The 20,280-nt window shown below is 30.1% G+C and overlaps 3 protein-coding genes across 5 annotated transcripts; 1 reads left to right on the top strand and 2 right to left on the bottom strand.

Moving 5' to 3' along the window:
• Positions 1 to 299: 299 nt before the first annotated feature.
• LOC119613684 lies at positions 300 to 9,504 on the bottom strand. 2 transcript variants are annotated; one of them, XM_037969709.1, is made up of 3 exons: positions 9,379 to 9,504; positions 1,176 to 2,003; positions 300 to 1,102 (listed from the first exon to the last, which is right to left on the bottom strand). In XM_037969709.1, exons 2-3 carry the CDS (start codon positions 1,955 to 1,957, stop codon positions 517 to 519), a joined length of 1,368 nt encoding a protein of 455 aa, XP_037825637.1. In that variant the 5' UTR covers positions 1,958 to 2,003; positions 9,379 to 9,504; the 3' UTR covers positions 300 to 516. The 2 variants fall into 2 exon arrangements, with proteins under 2 accessions (XP_037825637.1, XP_037825636.1); XM_037969708.1 differs by lacking the exon at positions 9,379 to 9,504 and adding an exon at positions 4,662 to 4,818.
• Positions 9,226 to 11,531, bottom strand: LOC119613681 (endoplasmic reticulum membrane-associated RNA degradation protein-like). Its single transcript, XM_037969705.1, has 4 exons — positions 11,288 to 11,531; positions 10,879 to 11,222; positions 9,648 to 10,810; positions 9,226 to 9,546 (listed from the first exon to the last, which is right to left on the bottom strand). The coding sequence occupies exons 1-4, from the start codon at positions 11,463 to 11,465 to the stop codon at positions 9,408 to 9,410; spliced, it is 1,824 nt and encodes a 607-aa protein (XP_037825633.1). The 5' UTR covers positions 11,466 to 11,531; the 3' UTR covers positions 9,226 to 9,407.
• Positions 9,959 to 18,516, top strand: LOC119613683 (myrosinase 1-like). 2 transcript variants are annotated; one of them, XM_037969707.1, is made up of 7 exons: positions 9,959 to 9,984; positions 16,551 to 16,857; positions 16,917 to 17,444; positions 17,502 to 17,836; positions 17,886 to 17,988; positions 18,058 to 18,161; positions 18,291 to 18,516. In XM_037969707.1, exons 2-7 carry the CDS (start codon positions 16,771 to 16,773, stop codon positions 18,418 to 18,420), a joined length of 1,287 nt encoding a protein of 428 aa, XP_037825635.1. In that variant the 5' UTR covers positions 9,959 to 9,984; positions 16,551 to 16,770; the 3' UTR covers positions 18,421 to 18,516. The 2 variants fall into 2 exon arrangements, with proteins under 2 accessions (XP_037825635.1, XP_037825634.1); XM_037969706.1 differs by lacking the exon at positions 9,959 to 9,984 and adding an exon at positions 16,330 to 16,487.
• The last annotated feature ends 1,764 nt before the right edge of the window (positions 18,517 to 20,280 follow it).

Below are 20,280 nucleotides of genomic sequence, written 5' to 3'. Positions count from 1 at the left end.
GAACCTTCGCCGATATTAAGTCTAGTCAACATATTTCTTACTTCATAATAAATGACATCGGTTGACTTATAATTCTGGAATTGAATTTTTAACCTTTAATAATTTCCACATCCTTGGGTATTTTCAATTCAATTGAGGTTAAACAGTCTAATCCCACTATTTCAACTAAAGACATTGATGTTTGTCATCTTAATTCAATAATATTGAATTGGAGTCTAAAATTGAAGAATCGTATGACATAATACCAATTCAAGATTTTTCATTTAAATTATTGAAAAACCCTCAACTTTAGTGTAAAATAAATAATAAATATTTGGGTTTTATTAAAAAAATCATACAAAATAATAAAGTAAACTAACTAAAAAAAACATTGGTAAATAATTTAATACTAATTTGAGTAAATAAGATTTGTTGTTTCTTGCTTTTTTTTTTGGTATAATAATTCATTAAAACTTAAACTAAGCTCCATCTTAAAATGTCTCTCATATCCCAACTAAGAACCCGACTCAACAATTATTATTGTCGGCCATTGTTGCTATTGACCTTAATGGGTTTCGGTGTAACACGATCCTTTTTATCTCGCTTCATATAATCATAAGGATCTGTATTAACATTCGGATTACTATTTAAAGTTGCCGGTGTTCCGGTCTTATCAATTTTATAAGTATTCGGTAAGGTTTTAGTAGGTGTTAACAGGCCATCATAACGTTGATCACGATTGTAGTTGTTGGCCGCATAATCGTAAGGCGTTCGTACTATTTCGGGTAAATGAGCATAATAAACAATACGTTTATTACTACGTGTATAATCTGTAGGATATTTAGAGGGTGCTGTATAATCGATGGGATATTTTGAAGATGCGGGATAAGGATCGGGGTAGTTAATGGGAGCATAAGCAGATTTTTCATAAATTTCATTATTGTATAAAGGTAAATATTCTCGAGGTTCGGGTATATCATAACGACGATCGGGATAGTTGTAATAGGGTTCTGGATATTGTGGCATACGTGGACTATAGCTATCGTAAGGATCGTAATGACGACGATAGAGGAAATGATCTTCATAATTGTAGGGATCATAACGGGAATATTGTTCATCAAATCTGAAAGAGTTAAGAATACAAATTTATAAAACATCACAAAAATCTAATATTTGTTCTAGTTTTTTTAACTTACCGATCATAACGCCTTAAGTAGGGATCATAAGAACGCGATGGGTACATTTCATAGTTATAGGAAGGGGCCGCTGCAGCGCCAAACTTTTGATCGTAATGGGGTTTAACTAAAGGTGGTGTAACTTTTGTTACTCTCGGCTCAGGTAACTCTTTAGGTGGTTCATTTTCCTTTCTAGGCTGCGTTATAAAATTAACTCTAGCTTGACGTGCTCTAGCCGCATAACCACTAGTGGCCTCGGCCACAGTATCATCATCGTTAACAGAGTGATCTACATTTACATGATCTTTCCAACTAGCAATATGACGTTGTGAATAGTAATCATAATCAGGATCCATGATTTGTTTTTCAGCTTTCGGCAATACTTCACCCAACTCGCCTTCTCTACCATTATCACCCTCCCTAGCCTCTGCTTTCAATTCCTCTTGATCTTGCTTATTTATGGCTGTTGATTGCTGTACATCAATACGATCACTTTCTACATTGTGTACGAGACTTTCTTGAAACTTTTTATTAAAACCCGTTTTACTTATTAAACCCTTAGCTTGATCATATTCCAAAGTTGATCTTTTATTACGTATGGCCTTATTGTGTCCCGTCATCATACTTCGTGCCTCGTAATAATTGGCATCGGTAGCATAATACTCAGGAGATTCATCGAATTCATAACCTTCAAGTATTTCCACATCTTTTGGTATTTGCAAGGCCAATACGGTTTGAATTAAACAGCATATCAGCACTATTACGGCTGAGTGCGTCGTTAAGCGTCTGTGGCAGCAAAACATTTTGCTGTCTGCCACTCTTGTGCGATCTTGTGTGATTAGGTTTGATCTGAAAATAATGTAGCGGAATAAATGGAATTATTGTTAATTTAGCTATTTGCAAAAGTTTAAAATACATAACAAATTTTTAAATAATTATAGAATTCAATGCTTTTGTAATACTAAATCATTTTGATCAGTGATCTGCAATTGATTGAGAATTTAGCTTTAAAATGCGCAGTTGGCAATGCTATGCCAGCAATGCTATCCTCTAGACTTTTATGGAAAAATTTAGGGCGATAAGTCCACATTAACTGTTGTAATCATGGCACTAAAAATTAAAACGATTTTTGCAAAAATTTTAATACTAAATTTATTTTTATCAAATTTTATCGAGTGATGATCGAAAATTCTCTAAGACCTTGATCAATTCAGTACAAGTGTTCCTTCTGATACGATAACCCGATTGATTTATTTTCTTTTAACTAAATGTTGCAACATCTGATTCGAAATCAGGCGTTAAAAAGACTTATATATTTAGGAAAGAATACTTATGGGTCTATAATCTGCTGGAAGTGTAGGTTGATTTTCTTTCCCACAAGAATAACATTAGCGATCTTCAAACAATTAGGAAAATTTGATGTTGCTATAATATGGTTAAATATGGATGAAAGAAGAATAAATTATTCCTCATACAAACAAAACTAAACTTTTCTCTGTGTGATTTACTGATCTATTGCTCACAAATGTAAATATTCTGAAACCCTGCAAAATCTTAGACTACTCCGAACACGCGTTCAAAGAGTACTCTGAAAAGTAGTAGGACTGGTCCAAAGCTAATCCAAATACATATGTATATGAAAAAATATCCCCCATTAAACTTTGCGGTATTCACGTAATCCACACATGCATTACATCAGACTAATCCCATGATCTAAATGGATCATGTTGGCTGGTTAACGTGGTAGTTCACTGCGCGCGAATAGTCAAGTAGAGTTGAAGAGACTCCGTTTTGACCAGACCACTGGACTCGTCAGATGTAGTATTTTATAGTTTTAGATCCAGCCTATAACAGTGAGAAATCTCAGGATATCATAACGCCTCACCAAGGTTAGATATGCAGTAACTGCCAAGAAAACGGTTTCGAGCAGGGCATTCGCAGAGAAGATGGAAGACCGTTTCTTCCTTTTCCCTGTCATTGCAACTGCGACAGTGTTCATTGAAGGGTAGCCCAGGCCTACTTGCATGTCTCTCCGTCTACTTCGGTTTATAAAGTGTCTTGTGCGTTTCTCATTAAAGGAGGGCCACAATATCTTGGCCCCTGTACATGTGTCTAGGTTATTCCACCTATTTTCAGCCTTTTGAAGATAGAATCTGAGGATACTACTCTTGATAAAACCTAATGGAGTTGCTACGGGAATGGCGTTTGAGATATCAAGAGCAGATCCCGTTCTGGCAAACTCATCTGCTTGTTCATTTCCATAATAGTCCCTATACGCAGGGACCCAAACAAAAGTAATGTCAGACTGACGACCCTGCCTTGACAGATCTTTCTTGCATTGTTTAACTAATGGGGAAATGGTAGTATAAGAATTTAGTGAGAGAAGTGCTGCTTGACTGTCGACAAAAATTCCTATGTTCGCGGCAACATTGAAATCGTGTAGTACCCTACAGGTTGAGATTATAGCGAATATTTCAGCTTGAAAGACACTACAGTTGTTGGGAGTTAAGCCTCGCTGCGCTGCAAGCAGATATGGAAGATCTATAGGATGTGGAAATGGATCATGTACCCTAATAATAAAATATACTAATTAAGATTTTGAATATATAGGGAAGAAAAGAATAGTTCAAAATTAATACCAAGATTTCTCGAGAACCTATGGTCAGATTGGGATATAGCGCAATTCAAACTTTAAAAAAAGTATACTCTGCTCTCAGGTCTAATCGTTTTTGGATATTAACACCCACACATTTCATTCACTGTCATTCGGAGATTCCAATAAAAGAAAGAATTATTTCAAAACTAACCGTATTGAGGGAGTAACTGATTATTTTCAAAATTGCCCAAGTGAAACCTGTGAGAATCTAGACTTGAAATAATGATATTTAATTCCATAAAAGGCGTTAGTTTTTCCCTCTGCCGTTCCGTTAGGCAATTGTCCGTTTCTACCAATACACAATCATTACGTTTTCACAACATTGATGGTGGGGAAGCTAGTTCCTATGCTTATTTCGCCGGTTGCTTAAGTCAGCTCATCAGGAAACCTTTCCCAATTATTTTTTTTTTTTTTTTTAACACACTAAGGTGAAGGTTAAAGTTCGACACAGCCGAATATAGAACTCGTTCAGTTACTTATTTTGTTTATTCCTATACAAAAAAGTATTCCTGGGAAAAATTTTCCGTTTTTTGAAGACAATTTTGACAAGTTCCGAAAATTGTTTGTGTTTTATAAAAGTTTGGCATTTACTTAATATTATTTTTTTATATTTCCAAAAGGACAATAATTTCCTTTAAATATTTAACTTTAAAACCAACAGCAATTTTTAAATGATCACAATTTAACATGTTTTTTTAGGAAAAAATAAAAAAGAGTTTAATTGCACTTAAATTTTTAGTTTATTTAAAAATATATTATTGTGATAACAATTGTAGTAACTGATGCACAAAACGCATTAAAACATTACAATGTTGTTAATATCCTTTTTTAATCCTTTACGCACAACTCACCAAAAACACTAGTTATTATTATTTTTCATTCAAAATTTATTTTCGCGCTTTCACAACCGCTACAATCAAATGTTGAAACTCAACTGAAATTAAATGAAAATTTGTGATTGAAACCTAAACTGGGAATCAATGTTTTACTATTGTTATTATGATGAGATCAGAACAATGAATAGAAAAAAAAAAAAAAAACAAAATAAAAATTAAAAATTTGTGTCGTTATAAATAATCAGTAACGATCTAGCTAAAAACACAAAATAGCAGCAGCCAAACTCACGCAGCATAAAAAACCACCGCAAACTTATTAGATACACATGATCATAACAACACATTAACTGCCAAAACATAACAGTGGGGGTGAGGAGACTAAATACAATTTTGTAACGCCAAGAATTCTGGCTGTATATCGAGAGTGTGTCGTCTATGGGTAAAATGACAACGAACCCTAAACGGTGAATGGAAAATTCATATAAAAAAGCACTGCACCTTGTAGTTAGAGCATAAATTTGGAAAAAAAATGTTTAACAATAAAATATGTAATAGTTTGTTAATGATGTTGTAGCTTTTTTATAATTTTTTATTATTTTGGTAGAAAAATCACTGAAGCGCTAGATTAATAACATTTTTATCTCTCGTTCTCTCTTTCACTCTCTTTTTACAGATTGTCATTTTTTTAAAAATCTGCATATTGAACTAAAATTGTTGTATTTTTGCCATGACAAGTTACAATCAACTTGAATATATAATTAAATCTGTAATATATGTTTCTAAAGTGACTCTTTTTTTTTTTTGTTTTGTTAGTGTTTTTGGGGTGTAGACCGGCAGTTAGAATTTGTGCATGATCGGCCCTTTACTGTTGCGCTTTATGTTTTGTGTTCATGTTGTATTACCACTTGTATTTTTAGCCATTGGTCCAAGGTGGTGGGAAAAATACTGTCAATTTTGAAATTGGTTACAACTTATGCTTATTCAAACTATTAACCTGCTCTGAGTCTGAAAATAACCTCACCTTAATTTGTAATTGCTGTATGAAGTTTTGTTCTTTTAAAAAGCTTTTTTTTCTGCCCAAAATATGTGAGTTATGGCCAAGGGAAGTTATAATTTGGAATGAATAAAAACGTGTTATGGTCTATTGATTTGGTATCGAATATTTTTGTAATTTAATTAATTGGAAAAAGGAATTTTAAAACCTTTAAGCATAAAAACTTTAAGATTTTTATTGATTTTTTCAGAAAAAGTGATTTCTAGAAAAAATTTATTTTTCAGAGATGATTTTTTAGTAAAGGGTGATTTTATCCTAAAAAAATTGAGACTACTCAGTATAAAAAGTACTCCGCAAAGGATTAGGTCAAGACTTTTTCCTGACTGGTCCGTTGGTTGAGGTTCCTTCGGGATCCACGTAGTGGCTGGGGTTTTACCCAAATATGGGGGTATACCTATGTCATATATGTATGTCTGGATTCTCTATCCGGTGCTATTGCCATCTCAACATATGTCACTGGGTAATGTGACAAAGCAACTTACTGAGAATTTTTTATTCTTCGCGTAGTAGGGCGCTAGTATAGGTTGAGGAATTTTCAGGTTGACACTTGGTAGTTGCATGTCATTCTTTTGATCGTTCTTTATGGTCTGAGAATGGAACTGATGTAAGTTGGTGAACGATCGGAAATGACTCCTCTGCCCTACAGGAGACTAGTACTGATCTAGTAGACCTTTTACTTCAGGCAAGATCTCGGTGCTGTTCCCTTCTCAACAGAATGCATAATGTTTCATGCTATGCGACTGATGGTTAAGGTCCACCACTCAGCTTTTCGGAGCAATTATTGGACTTTGGAAATTCCTACATCCTTTTACTTCAGGCAAGATCTCGGTGCTGTTGCCATCTTAACAGAATGCATAATGTTTCATGCTATGCGACTGATGGTTAAGGCCCACCACTCAGCTTTTTTGGCCAATTATTGGACTTTGGAAATTCCTACATCCTTTGTCACATTATCACGACAAACAGGCCAGGATCCCGTTTATTGGCTGGGTATTTCGGGCTACGAAATTAGTCTCTAAGTGCAGTTGCCGAATCAACAGAGACATCTCAGTAGTGTGGTTACACGGGCTTTAATATGTTAAGGAATGCACTGGAATGGGTCATTAGTTGATGGGGATTGCATTTTAAATAATGCAATCTTTCTTGACATCTAAAGAGTGGTCACCTTCCGGTATACCGGAAGATTGAATTCACCTAATGTAGGAGCCGCCCCTTTTATTGACTTTAGACCAGCTTTTTCCTTGCCGGGGTATGTATTGGGATTGATCTCATGCTGCCTGTCATTCCGCAACGGGGCTGCTATGGCAATAGATTAGATAGCTCGAGTACTTCAGCAATGTGCTTGTACATGGACCGGCTTACTTCATAGAAGGATTCAGGGGCGCGTGGTAGACCGTTCACATCCCAGCTAATGAAAGAGGCCACCGTAAAATAAGGTCAACACGGCAGGTGTTCACTTAAAGCACTTCGACATTCATTGACCCTTTTATTGTAAAAGAGTCTTACTTGTATTGTAATAGAATATACTCTGGGCTCTATATAGAACAAAAGTCGGAGAATTCGATGCAAGATCAACTGCCATTAACAATCTGTTTGCTCTCTCACAGACTTTGCGACATTAAACGTAAAACATTGGGCATTCAGGGTTCAAGATAAACAGTAAAAGAAAAATCCTAGAGAAAAAATAATGTTTCTAAGTTCTGCTAACTGGATTGTGAGAATTTAAACATTCAAAATAGAAGTTTGTTCTTTGGATTTTTGTTCAAGGATTTTCAAATTTATCCCAAATCAACAATAATTATAAGAAAGCGAATTTGAATAGAGAATTATTATGAAACTTTAGAGAATTATGAGTTCTGAAGAATAGTCAAAAGAATTATGTGGATTAAAAGATTATATGGATTCGAATCTTAGTATGTTTGAAATACCAAAAATTATTGTTAAATTATGTTACCAACAATGATCTAACTAAATTGCTAATTTAATAAATTTGTCATGCACGCATTCATTCATGAAAAAATATACATTAAACTAATTTAAAAGTCTTTGCCCTCTTGATAGCTAACTAGGAACTACTAAAATAATAATACTAAAATAAGATTTTAATATACTACAACTAATTTCAATTGAATAACTATTTAACGAGTGCACTCATAGAAAATATATTTGTTTTAAAAATAATTTATTAACTTGATTATGTTTGTTAAATTGTTAAAACAATTTGCAGTTTAACAAAAAATATTTACAAATAAAAAAACTAATTGAAATTTTTTAAAAATCTTTTAAAGCGTTTAGATTAAAAGATTTAATTAACCTATTTAAATGTTTTATTAATAAGATTTTTAATCTAAAAGAAATATGCAATTTAAAATACTTGCTAAAATAATTAAACTACTTTTCTATGAGTTTTCGTTTTTCTACATTTTCTTTTAATTATTATTTGTATTTAAAAAAACATTTTATTTGCCTTTTCCATACCTACCACTAAAATGTATGTGTTATAAATTTAATTGAGATTTTAATATTCCATTTTTTATTTATTTTGTTTAGTTTTTTTTTTATAATTACAATACCGGATTTACGGCTCTTTGACCTCTTTTGCGGTTGTCAACCTAAGTGAAACATTTTGCTTGTATGTTTTTGCGCCTAAACTTTATGTGTTTTATTTTGAAATAGTAAAAACTTGTGCATTACAATAAAAATAACAAACTATTGTTTATAGGATTTTTTTCGCTTAAAATATTTATTTCAATTTTCATGCAAACTTAACAAAACAACATGTTATAAATTTTTAAGCGTATTTAAATTGTTTATAAAATATTTTGTAGCTACAAATACTAAGCTAAAATATAGATCAAGGTCTTAAACATAAATTGTAATTTCTTAGATGTTTTTCGTGCATCAGAGGTACCAGTTATTTGTAGGTACATATGTATGTATATCGTATATAATGCGATTTTTTCACTTCAAAACTATCCATAAGTGCAAGTTGGAGTACTTGCTAATAGTCAAATTTTAAAAAGTCTAAAACTTGAGTCAGGTTTCAACAGGGTTCTGCGCATTACTTGAGTAGAGATTGATTGTTAGCCAATTCGGATTTATCTATCTATATATCTATCTATCTATCTATCTATCTATCTATCTATCTATCTATCTATCTATCTATCTATCTATATATCTATCTATCTATCTATCTATCTATCTATCTATCTATCTATCTATCTATCTATCTATCTATCTATCTATCTATCTATCTATCTATCTATCTATCTATCTATCTATCTATCTATCTATCTATCTATCTATCCTATCTATCTATCTATCTATCTATCTATCTATCTATCTATCTATCTATCTATCTATCTATCTATCTATCTATCTATCTATCTATCTATCTATCTATCTATCTATCTATCTATCTATCTATCTATCTATCTATCTATCTATCTATCTATCTATCTATCTATCTATCTATCTATCTATCTATCTATCTATCTATCTATCTATCTATCTACCTATCTATCTATCTATTAACCCCCATACAACACCTCTTTTAGAAACAAATTGTTAAAAAATTTCTGAGTTAAGGTAAATATAACATTAAATGCTTTATTATTAAAAATTACCCAACATTTTTAAACTAACAATTAAAGGTAATAAAATCATACAAAGCTTTACCTCTTGTCCCCAATTTCAAATCGAATTTTTCACTCTTCATATAAAAATAATTTCTTATGAAAATCATCATATTTACGACATAATTCCAAAGATTTAATCCATTCATTACTTTCACAGTGAGAATATTTAACAAAATTTTCGCTTATGGTTAAACTATGTTTTAAAAATCTGAAAAAATTGTAAAATAATTAGTAGTAATGGAAGTACGATTCAAATTTTCAGGTTTTCAAAAAGCAAGTAGAGGAAATAGATGTTGAATATGTACTTACCTTAAAGTTTTATCCCATGTAAATTCCTCCTTTAAAATAACTGTAAAATTATTTTGTAATAAACAATAAATTTTACAAATAGAAGATAATATTAACATCAAAGTTTTAAATATATCGGGTAAAGCAGTTTGCAATTTTTCTAAAGTTTTACGTCTTTTAGAATGTAGTTCGTGCTGGGCCAATAGATTTCTTCTTACAGCTATAGATTCCTCATAATTTAATATAGTTTTAAAAATATTCTTCGCTATTTTGTTTACTAATAACACCAATTCATTTTCCTTTTTAGGTCTTTTAAATATCAAAACCTTGTGATATTCAGACGCCAGCGAAATTAAAGGTAAATCTTGAGTAAGCAAATGTTTTTCATAAAAAATGTGTATTTGTTTTATACAATTTGTTAATTTAACTTTAGTTAAACAATTTAAATGTAAATTACTTTCATAATTATCAAATAATCGATAATCCAGAGGAAATAATAATGAAATGAATATATAAAGTATTATTGAACATAATTCTGAATTATCTAAAGCCTCTAGAGAAACTTCACCATGGCTAACTTTGTCCCGTAAACGACAACCATTTGGTGAAATAAATATGTCAAATAACATATGAAAACAACCTTCAAACAAGGAGTTTTCAAAATCGAGTAATTTATTATCAGATATATTCTTTTCATCTGCATTTATTACTTGAGTTTCGAATATGGTATCCATAGTTATATAATATTCATCCAATTTAGCGCTTACATCGAAATTATTCACTTGGCCATAATGTAATCTCAAAAGTAATTCGATTTGTGGCAGTACAAGTATAATAAATTCCTTATATTTTTGTGATTTGTAGTGAGATATTAACTGCAACCAATATGGCTTAAAATCATTATTAAGTAGTTCAACTTGTTGCTGTAGGTTTTCAAGATTTAAAGGTTTGAGTTTATAGTTTTCTCTAATTATTTTGATGTGTTCATTAAATGTTGTAATTTGAAATCTTTCTTTAATTATCAAATTTTTAGCTTCTATTACGCAGCCCAACGAATGTATTAATATTAGCAGTACCTTAACATAGTAATTAGGAAGTTCTGTGGGTTTGGGAAATCCATGCCAAACAATATTACGCAGATTAATAGAATTTGGAGAACCCATTAGGATTTTTAAAATTAAAACCTGAAAATATTTATTAGAATAGAAATACTAATAAATATATTTTTTTAATTAAATCAATACCAACCTACCATTTCCAATCCAAAAATGTCTATAATTTCTTTCGAATTTATTAAATCTTTTAATAAATGCGGTGCATGTTTTCCTTGGGTTTGGGTTAAGTATACATTAGTTAAAGCATTTGCCAGTATTGAGGTTAAAATTAAAACATGTTCCATAGTTTCCGTAGTATTATTGTTATGATAGCTACTTCTTACATCCAAGTAATGATTCACATTTTTACCCATCCACCGAATTTTAAGAAAATTTTCAGAATATTCACCTAAATTGTTCAATATTTGTTTTGTGCATTGAAATATTGGTAACAGTTTATTGCATATTATTAAATAGTCTTCATATTGGTAAGTCTCCACAACTAAAGTAAAAGCAGAATTATTAAAGAAATTTTAAATTCCATTTTAATTATCAACAATTGCTTACCTTTAAAAATATCTTTAGGTTCCTGATTTGGCCACAAATATTCCACAAGTTTTTGCAAATTAATGGCACCATTATCATGGTAATAGACAGAAACATTATCTATATCCTCAGCAATATTACATTTATAAAATTGGGCAATTTTTGCATTAATTAAACTAAAATTTGGGAGAGAAAACATAATTTTTATCAAAATTATTTGCAAATTTCCAAACTCTGTGGAGATTGTTTGTTTATTTCAGCAGCTTCTATAACACCAGCTGTTGATTTGTTTACATTGGAATAAAAGAGAAATGAAACAAAACAAAAATGCCAGACTGTTGCTTTTACGTAAAGGTTGTTGAATTAGCTTGAGCGTTTTTCGATAAATATAAAACTATCGATAAATGTGAGTACTTGACGACTAATTTTTATTGAAGACACAAACCACATTGGTTCAGGCAAAGAGAAATCGTAAGCAGAGCATAGAATACAGATGTCTTTGAGTTTCCAGAATATCAAATCACATATGAAAAAAATTGACATTTATTGAAACCACATAGAATTATTTTTACAAAATGTCACTCGCTGTCACCTCATCATTCAAGTTGCTATGAGAGTTGCTGCGAATTAGCAGAACTGGCTGTGCACCTCACACAAACACGTGTATTTCTTATGGGAGCTAGGCTGCTGCGACTATAATTTGGCGCAGCACATATAAAAAAATGATATTGCTGTGCACATCAAGTTGATTTTGACCCCGATGTTTAGAGGATTAATGATTTTTCATTTCGGAAATTTGATCGCAAATTACTTGATCTAAATTAAGCAACAAAGTGTAACAATATAATTTTTACTTAATTATTGGCAAAACTTGCCTTTTCCCGAAATCCTTCAACTTCACATTGCAGGTACGGCAAAACTATAATAGGTATTGAGCTCATTCTTTTTGTGTTTAATTCTTAAATATATCCTTTTAATATCCAATATGGAAAACTTTAATTTTTAAAAATCCATTTAAGAATATTTTTCAAAGTTTGAAATACCTAGGTGTTTTGGAGATGCTGTTAAAATAATGGCCCTTTTTTGACCACAGACAAAGCGAGTAAGCGTTATCCAATTTGAACAAAAATTCATACTAGCAAATTTATGAATCTTATAAAGATAAACATAATATTTTTTTGTAAAATTTTTCAAAACTAAAAAAAATTCCTATATTTACTTTTATGAGTCTTCAGAATCACAAAATTCTCGGGGGAAATTTTAATAACTCAAAACTTTTTAAACAAATTTTGAGTTTTTCTATCATTTTGGAAAGTCAATTTTGTAGACATTACGATTTTGCTATAAAATGGTGCAATAATAAAAACTTAAAGCCTCATTGTCACCCATATAAAGTTTATATTATAAACGCATTTACAAACTTTGACGGCGATGCGCGGGCACTTACCCTCAAAATAATTGAATACTATTTAACAGTCTTCCATTTGACGTTAAAATACAACATAATTTCATTATTAGAAGTTGATCCGAGAGAAAAGTCTATTTTCGACCCACGCTAATGTATATGTTTGTATACCTGTGGCCCGCTGGGCAGTTCGACAAAGGAGTCAATGCATCCATTTACGTCTAACACCACCTGGTTGGTTCTATTTCGTCTTTCTTCACGGATATACTCTTTGTAAACGAGGGTGAAGACAATCGTCCTTTAGTGTCCCATGAGTGACGATTGACTTCCTCGTAGGACAACTCGGTGGCTAGAGGTAACCATAAATTGTAGATTAAATAGGTAGTTCGGGACTGTCCGACCGAATTGCAATTCGAATGCTGGTGTTTTCAATAAAATCGTCGTATCCCTATGGTTATACTGGTGTTCTCAATAAAGAACGTCCCTATTATGGGATACTATAGTTAAAATTTTAGCAATAATCATTATTTGCAATCCATTATAAAACCTGTTAGAAAAAACCCATGATTGTCTTAATAGCCCCAAATATTTGAAATTTGGCAGTATGTATCTTTGAAATGCATTCTTAACTATGGAAAAAAATAAGAATACAAATACATATGTATAGTACTTTGTGGATATTAGAACGTTTTAGGGTTGAAAATTGTACCTACAGTGAATCAATTAAGTAATTTGCCTATGTAAAATTTTATAAATTTTAAGAAAAAACTTTATCTGAACAATTACTTTTAGAAAAATAAAGCAATTTGTTTGTTGTACTTTTTAAAGAATATCTTATATTTTAATTTTCTACCATAAAAATTAAAATCGTGATATTAATTAACAAGATTTTTGATAAAATGTGAACGTATTGTTAATTTTTAAGGTCAATAAAGTATTTTGCTTTTTTATGTTTTTTGTTCATTTTTTAATGTTGCTGCATTATTTTATAAAATTTAATATTTTTATTACTCCTATGTATTAGAATAACATTTTTTAGATATTTTAGTAGTGGAACGACCAAGTTTGGACATTTCTTAACCGATTTATTATCCTATATACCTATAAGAATTTTTCAATATTTGACTTAACATGAAATCTATCGTTTCTTTGATTTAATTTCGAAAATAATAAGTAATTTTGAATTGGATACATGATATATTAGGAAATCAATGGATTTGGACCTTGAAAAAAATGTTAGTGGGGTATAAATCTATAGATTATAACAAAAATAATCTGGGTTTTTGGTCATTTTGTATTGATAAATAAAAACTACATTACGGAAACCCCATCTATTCTTAATTTGGGTTCTACCTGTATATAAGTGTATGTATTAGCTGAAAAATATTGATTTTATGGATCTTAGGTGATGAGAACCGCCTCTATTTGTAAATATCTAAATTAAGTATTTTTCCCGTACCACACGATAGTTCACTTTATAATGTTTCCAAGCAACCTAAGGTCTGTTTAGAGGTCTAAATTTAAACATAGTGTTCTTTTAAGTTCGTATATGGACTTTGGAGAAGAAAAATGAGGACTTCAATGGTTTTTGCTTTCGCTCTCCTTTGCAGTTAAAGATTTTGAAGGACAACTCAGTGCGTTTTATTTATAATTCTCTGTGTTATTTCATCAATTTCTATATTTTATATTTTTTAATGATTGATTAAACATCTCATAATTGAATTTCATTGATTTACACTTGTTCTAAAAATCTAAACTAATTTTTTATATTGGAATTGCCTCATTATTTCCCTTTAAACATTTTTGACGCAAATAACTACACAGTTTCACACAATGCGGATATGATTTTTGAAAATTACAATTGAAAAATACTTAACACGTGTCCTTTTAACAATAAAACAATAAATTCCAAAAAGCAATTAAAAAATAATTTGAAAAACCCAACGAAATTAACTGGAATTTTCAATATGCAAAATACTTTATTGACGTGCAAATTCTGATGAAAAATAATAAAATGCAAAAACAAATGCACCAAAATTTTTATTTTAATATTTTTTTCTTGGTTTTCCCATTCTGCATAATCTCTATTTTCAATTGGAAAACATAAATTTACTTTTTACCTGTTTTTTTGAATTTTATTTATGAACAAAAAACAAAATTCTCTTAAAAAAAGTTAGGCAAAAAACTTAGTTGATTCACTGTACATATTTAGGTACATTTTTCATAAAATATTGTTTCTTATTTATATGAATACTTTAATAACCGTTGGTGCTCCACTACGATATTGCTACATTTTTTTATAAAATTTGTATGACTTCAATAGGGATAAAAAAGTACATAAAGGAGGAAACTGATAAATTTGGTCATTGATCCAATTTTAATAAAATTAAAAAAAAAAATTAGTTGATTAAGTAACACTAAATATGACAATGGGGTGTTACTTGACACTCCGTTACAAAGTACAAATTTTTGGTACTTTTTCATTTTTTAGCTGGTACTTTATGAGATTTTTATAATACTGAACCTAGAAACATGAAATTTAGCCTTTTTTGGTACTTTTTTCACCTTTTGACTTTTTGAATTTTCTATAATATTAAACTTTGGAACATGAAATTATATAAAAGAGGGATTATGGTACTTTTTCGTACTTAAACTGGAATTTTTTAAGTTTTCTAAAATATTCAATATATAAACATAGAATTAAACACGATGAGTCCTGATTAAAAAAATTATGAAAAGAGACTTTCTGGTACTTTTTTGTTTTTTTACTAATACTTTTAGTATTTTCTATAATATTGAAACGTAGCGTCCTAATTATATAAAAATCAGAATGAGGAATTTATGGTTCTTCAATTGGTACCTAGAAACATTAAATTAAATATGGATCGTCTGGATTGAATTTATTAAGAGGAAAATTTCGAGCTGCTTTCTGTTATTGGACCTTTTTTTAATTTTGTGAAAGTGTAACAGCTGTTTCCATCTTATTTAGTTACATATTTTTTGTAAATTTTAAGTCAATTTTTGAACCACACGTTATAAAGAAAATTACATTGAAATCAGAACTAATAGGGTTAAAATTTCAAAATTAAGAAAATTTGTAGTTATTTAGTTTTTTGGACTGAAAGTGTCGGTCAAAACTGGACTTAAATTTAAAAAAATGGTAAAAACTGAAAATTCCACTCAATTCCTAATAACTCACTTACATACATATTCGTAAAGAACACAGAAGTTTGTACACCTTTTTAAAAGTAAAAAAAAAAAATAAGTCAAATTAAAATATTTGAGAATAAACAATTAAAAATCCGTTTTTGGGGGAAAATTATTTGCGATTTCTGTGACAAACATACAAAAAAGTTAAATAGTCAGAATAAAAATTTCAACACGTTTTTTAACAATCGTTAAAAATTTCCAAAAATAGTTTAAAATTTAATAAAAATCACAAAATTTAAAAAAAATCCCTATTTTTGAAAAATTACCAAATTTCTTATTAAACTGAGACTAATTAAGTGGTTCTATCAACTTAATAATATTATAATGTATAATATGTACATAATTTGTATCAAATTCCTTTTCATACTGCCTCTTTTACTTATACACTGCACATCTGTATTTCGGTCATTTAAATAAAACAAATAAATTTAATAAAATTATCAATAGAATAAATGATTGCAGATATTTCAGTTCAAGTAGTATTGGATTGTTGTTTACTCTCGCTAAATAGACATCAAATAAAAACAAATCAAAACAGTTCTATTTTACATTTTGAAAGTGGCATATGGAGAAAAATATGACGCGGAAAACAATAAAAACATTAAGGTTTTGTTCATGTTGAATTTATCAAAGTTGTAGGAAAATTTTTTAAATAAAATCTCTGTATAGTTTACTTTCAGTAAGTTTACTAGTAGTAACTGTTTCAGCATATAATGACAGTCAAAATGATCAAAAAATATGCGCCCTTCAACACAAATCGGGTAGTAAATATTTCCCCTCAGATTTTAAATTTGGTGTATCAACAGCAGCCTATCAAGTGGAGGGCGGTTGGAATGAAGATGGTCGTGGTCCATCAATATGGGATACATTTACACATCAACATCCAGAAATGATTGATGATCATTCAACGGGTGATGTAGGTCCAGATTCTTATCATAAATTTGACAAAGATTTAGAAGCTTTAAAGGAATTAAAGGTATACATTAATAAAAAAGTGATAAAATTTTGAAATTAAAATCTGAAATCTTTATAAAGGTAAATTTTTATCGCTTTTCGATATCCTGGTCTCGTATACTACCAAATGCTGATATATCTTCAAAAAATCAAAAAGGTATTGATTATTATAACATGGTGATTGATAAGCTTTTAGAAAATGGCATAGAACCTTTGGTTACTATGTTCCATTATGATTTACCCGAATCCCTCAATCTCTATGGCGGTTTTACCAATCTTGAACTTGTTAAATATTTTACTAATTACGCCAAACTATTGTTTGAAACCTATGGTGATCGTGTCAAGTTATGGATTACTTTTAATGAACCTTATGACTATTGTATACCCGGTTATGGTGATGGTAATTATCCACCCATGGGTCACGATCACGGTGTGGCAGATTATATTTGTATGGATACTACTCTTAAGGCACATGCTGAAGTTTATCGTTTATATAGGGAGGAATTTTTCGATAAACAAAAAGGCAAGATTGGCATGACTTTAAGTACTCGATTTTATTTTTCTAAAACTAATAATTCTTCGATAATTGATCGTGCTATGCAATATTCGGTAAGATATCTATAATTTTTATTCGTAAACAAATTAATTTTCAATTTTGTTAATAAGTTGGGCTGGTTGGCTTACCCTATGTTTGGTGATACCGGTAATTATCCACACATTATGTTGGACGATGTTGCGCGAAATAGTCAAAAAGAGGGTAGAGCATGGTCACGCCTAAGAAGTATAGCTGAAAAGGAGAGATCTCTTATCAAACATTCTGCAGACTTTCTGGGACTAAATTACTATTCATCACGTTATGTGGAGGAAGCTAATCCACCACAGGGTAAAAAACCGTCTGTACAATATGATTCGCGTTTGAAATATGAACTCGATGCAAAATGGAAGAGAGCAAAATCTTCATGGCTGTATTGCGTTCCCGAGGGTCTTGAGGGTTTATTAAAGTAAGTCTTTATGAAATGTATTCCTTATGCTAATATTTCTAAATTTTAGTTGGATTAAAAATAATTATAATAATGTAGAAGTTATTATAACTGAAAATGGCTGGTCCGACGAAGGCCAGTTGGATGATATAGATCGCATAGACTACCTCAAGGTATTTTATAGTAAAATTATGTTATAGTTCTATATTTAGATTTTCCTTTTAAATATAATGTGTCTGTAGGCTCATTTGCAGGCTGTTTTAAATGCCATTAATATGGGCTGTAATGTAACACGCTATACGCATTGGAGTTTAATCGATAATTTTGAATGGCAGCGGGGTTATACGTAAGTTGTTGTTCTTATTTATTGTTATTATTGTTAACTTCTTCACCCAAAAGTTGGCGTGTTTGTAAGTGTTGTTTTAACACATTTTAATTTGTTTGTTTTTTCTTTTTGTTTTGGTTTTATTTTTAGCGAAAAGTTTGGATTGTATTATGTGAATATGTCTAGTGATGGTAAAGAACGTATTGCAAAATATTCAGCACGTTATTATAAGAGTGTTATTGAAAGTAAAACAATACCGGGTTTCGTTGCGGGAAATTAAAATTAAGTTAATTAAAACGAAAAAAATAAGTTCAATGAAATGTGTTTATATGTGTGACTATTAAATAAATACAAAAAGTTTTATTTGTAATTTAAACTAAAGGTATTATTTGCTTTACAGTGTCTCACATAAGTATTCGAATTTGGTTGTACTTTTAAAAGAAACATAATTAAATAATATTTTTTGTTTGTGAAATGAATAATTAAATTTGTTATATTGTCTAGAGAGTCCTAAGGTATAATATCACACTCTTTAAAATTTGGAAGAATTACATTTACCTCAATTGATTTAACTTTTTTTAAAACAAGTCCATAAAATTGCCTCACAAAAGTATTCGAATTTTTCCTGTATTTCATATATGACCATATTATACGAAACACAAACATTATAATCGAGTGGTTTTTTGCTTAAAATTGTGTTAAGGGGTTACTATCGACCGAAATTATATATTTTTGGCCCATTTGTTCCACAATTTTGGAGTATTTGTAGCATCTTTTCATGTAATATCATTAAAATGGCGATATTTGCATTTTTTCCGTTTTTTTCAGAAATAAACCCAAACTTTAATATTGGGATTTAATAGACCCCTTGAGGTATCTAAAAATAATAATTTTTGTTATAAGGATCTGTACTTAAAAGTTCCAAGATGTATTTTTGGTATCGTTCTTCTGTTTCTAATTGAATTGTATGGATCTTAAGTCCCTTTTCTTACCACTAGGGTCGATATTTTCCGGCAAAGTTGGCTAGTATACATTCATGTACATATTAGCTCTAATATATTTTAAATTTTCAATACATTTTATCGGTATACAACTCCAAAACATGCCTTAACAAAACGTTATCCTATACAGTAGATTTGAGTTTTTACTATTCGTAACTTTCACACTTATGTTGCCCATTACAATAATAATGTAAGTCCAAAATTTTGGGTTTATTTTAATCATAGTAATCAATATTTAAACAGATATCGATATTTTTGAGTTAGACCATAATGATATAGTGGCATGTAGCCTGGAGGTCATTGGTATATAAAAATAATGATACTACCATTGAATGGTGTTTCTTCGAGGCATGTTTTGGAGTTGTACACTTCCACAATGCATTGAAAACTTAAAATATATAAAAGCTGATATCTAAAAGAATATATACAAGAAAACTTTCCCCGAAAATTTTTGACCCTAGTATTATGAAAATGGACTTAAGTTCCAATATATTGAATTAGCCACAGAATAATGATATCAATAATATATCTTGGATCGTTTAAATACAGATTCTTGTAACAAAAAATGCTATTTTTAGATACTGCAAGGGGTCTATTAAATCCCAATATCAAACTTTGGTCTTATCTCTGGAAAAAAAGAGAAAATACTACAAATATTGCTAAAAATCGCCATTATAATGGTATTACATAAAAAGAGGGTACAAATACCCAAAAATTGTGGACTAAATGGGCCAAAAATATATCATTTCGGTTGATAGTAACCCCTTTAAACAATTTAAAGCATAAAAACCAGTCGATTCTAAAATTTGTGTTTCGTATAATATGCTCAAATATGAACAACAGGAAAAATTCGTATACTTTTGTGAGGCAATTTTATGGACTTTTTTAAAAAAAGCTAATTTAATTTAAGTAAATCTAAATTTTTCAAGTTTTAAAAAGCGTGATATCAAACCTAAGGACTGTCTAGACAATATAACAAACTAATTTTTTTTTTGCACACAAAATATATTATTAAATTTGGTTTCTTTTCATAGTTTACCTAAATTCGAATACTTATGAGAGACACTGTATATAGACACTTTAATAAAGGTCGAAAGTCAAATTTATTTTGCATATTAGTATAACAACCGATGTGTTAT

Source organism: Lucilia sericata, unplaced genomic scaffold (genome assembly GCF_015586225.1).
Source record: "Lucilia sericata isolate MDLA Ls3-8-SP2 unplaced genomic scaffold, ASM1558622v1 Contig002242F_arrow, whole genome shotgun sequence".
Taxonomy (NCBI): Eukaryota; Metazoa; Arthropoda; class Insecta; order Diptera; family Calliphoridae; genus Lucilia; species Lucilia sericata.
Note: the sequence above shows the minus strand (reverse complement) of the source record. Positions and strands in the feature narration are given on the sequence as shown.

What these genes read in the sequence shown, in the direction of transcription:
- LOC119613684 (XM_037969709.1), bottom strand. Translation starts at nt 1,957, where the DNA reads ATGTTTTGCTGCCACAGACGCTTAACGACGCACTCAGCCGTAATAGTG. An exon ending in TACTTAAGGCGTTATGATCG is followed by an intron (nt 1,103 to 1,175) that starts GTAAGTTAAAAA and finishes TAACTCTTTCAG; the next exon opens with ATTTGATGAACAATATTCCC.
- LOC119613683 (XM_037969706.1), top strand. Translation starts at nt 16,447, where the DNA reads ATGGAGAAAAATATGACGCGGAAAACAATAAAAACATTAAG. An exon ending in ATCGCATAGACTACCTCAAG is followed by an intron (nt 17,989 to 18,057) that starts GTATTTTATAGT and finishes ATGTGTCTGTAG; the next exon opens with GCTCATTTGCAGGCTGTTTT. An exon ending in GAATGGCAGCGGGGTTATAC is followed by an intron (nt 18,162 to 18,290) that starts GTAAGTTGTTGT and finishes TTTTATTTTTAG; the next exon opens with CGAAAAGTTTGGATTGTATT.
- LOC119613681 (XM_037969705.1), bottom strand. Translation starts at nt 11,465, where the DNA reads ATGTTTTCTCTCCCAAATTTTAGTTTAATTAATGCAAAAATTGCCCAA. An exon ending in ACCTAAAGATATTTTTAAAG is followed by an intron (nt 11,223 to 11,287) that starts GTAAGCAATTGT and finishes CTTTTACTTTAG; the next exon opens with TTGTGGAGACTTACCAATAT. An exon ending in ACATGGGATAAAACTTTAAG is followed by an intron (nt 9,547 to 9,647) that starts GTAAGTACATAT and finishes CAATTTTTTCAG; the next exon opens with ATTTTTAAAACATAGTTTAA.